The sequence below is a fragment of the Amphimedon queenslandica genome, unplaced genomic scaffold (genome assembly GCF_000090795.2).
Source record: "Amphimedon queenslandica unplaced genomic scaffold, v1.1 AMPQUscaffold_6340_Cont21700, whole genome shotgun sequence".
Lineage (NCBI taxonomy): Eukaryota > Metazoa > Porifera > Demospongiae > Haplosclerida > Niphatidae > Amphimedon > Amphimedon queenslandica.
In genome coordinates, this window is record NW_003553367.1 from 1 (window position 1) to 1696 (window position 1696).

At 32.7% G+C, this 1696-nt stretch overlaps 1 protein-coding gene across 1 annotated transcript; it reads left to right on the forward strand.

Moving 5' to 3' along the window:
- Nucleotides 1-8: 8 nt before the first annotated feature.
- On the forward strand, nucleotides 9-1186 carry LOC109592089 (ATP-binding cassette sub-family G member 2-like; the record flags this gene model as incomplete). The annotated part of the gene is made up of 3 exons (XM_020007647.1): nucleotides 9-136; nucleotides 441-595; nucleotides 1038-1186. Coding segments are annotated over exons 1-3 (402 nt in total), but the record flags the coding sequence as incomplete, so codon positions are not given.
- Between the last annotated feature and the right edge of the window lie 510 nt (nucleotides 1187-1696).

Sequence of the window (1696 nt, forward strand, 5' to 3'; positions counted from 1 at the left end):
GAATAAGCGGAGGAGAGAGAAAGAGGACTAACATTGGTATGGAGCTCATAATAGAGCCACAGTTCCTCTTTCTTGATGAACCAACTACAGGGCTTGATGCATATACTGCTGAGTCTGTAGTCCAGCTATTGAAGCAGTAAGAAATGTACCTGTACATGTGTATGTCACTTAAGCTAAGTTTATATTTGACGAAATGGTCAAAAAGTGTGTGGGCGATCCGACCTTTTGATGCGAAAACGCTTTCAAGTTGACACAAAATTGGCTTAATTTTAATTTTTTATTCATTTGCATTACGTTTTATGACGAGTGTAAACCAGGCTTTAGTAATGAATTCAGTAATGATGATAGAATTCTTGACTATTTTTATTTAATTTAGTACTACTCATAAAATTCATTTTAAATGTGTAATAATTTCTCTTTTTATTTTTTTATTCGTGTAGCATATCTTCAGTCAATAATCGTGTTGTTGTACTCTCCATTCATCAGCCTCGCTACTCCATTTATAAACAATTTGATACACTGACCCTATTGTCACAAGGTGAGATGGTGTATCATGGAAGACGGTATGAAGTATTGGAACACTTTAACAGATTGGGTAAGCATAGAATCATTAGAATGACAGTATGATGTATGTAGAATGACTATTTGTTAATGATGATAAATACCGTACATGTACAGTCAAACCTGTCTATTCCGGACACCTTGGGACCAAATAAAACTGTCCTTATTATAGAGGTGTCCTTATTTCATAGGTTCATTAATACACATTTATATTGTATTGGGACTGATACTACCTGTCCTGATTATAGTGGCCTCCTTATTTTAGAGTGTCCACAATAGCAGGTTTCACTGTATAATGTATATGTGCTGTACGTAGTTGATGTGGGATTTGTTTTTAGGACAAACAATGAAAATTTAACGAATGTACATTAATACAGATTTTGATTTTGCCTTTTTCTTTTTTAATTTTACTTCTTTTTCCCCTTTCTTTCTCTCTCTTTCTCTGTCTGTATTTTTATCTTTATTTTTTTATATAGGCTATGCGTGTGAGGAACATGACAATCCTGCAGATTTCTTATTGGATGTCATCAATCGCTGTGAAAGAGAAATGAAGAAACAATCCAACACTAAGAGTAAGTGCTATCAAAACAGTATATACTCTTGGTATAATATTGTATCTCAAAATGTGATAAATTTGAGTAAAAACCATGGGCTATAGCCCATGTTTTTTTTCAAAAAATGGCTCCGAAATCACCCCAAATTTTTATTACATTTTCTGATACATATTGATGTACTTATGCTGTGTAGAAAGTTTGAGTTGATTCCGACTTTAATTTTTCAAGTTACAGCCATTTTAACAAATTTGCCAAAATCTGAAAAATACCCTATAGCCCATGGTTTTTTCCAAAAAATGGCTCCGAAATCACCCCAAATTTTTATTACATTTTCTGATACATATTGATGTACTTATTCTGTGTAGAAAGTTTGAGTTAATTCCGAGTTCAATTTTTCAAGTTACGGCCATTTTAACAAATTTGCCAAAATGTGAAAAATACCCAAGGCTATAGCCCATGTTTTTTTTCAAAAAAATGGCTCCGAAATCACTCCAAATTTTTATTACATTTTCTGATATATATTGATGTACTTATGCTGTGTAGAAAGTTTGAGTTAATTCCGAGTTCAATTTTTCAAGTTA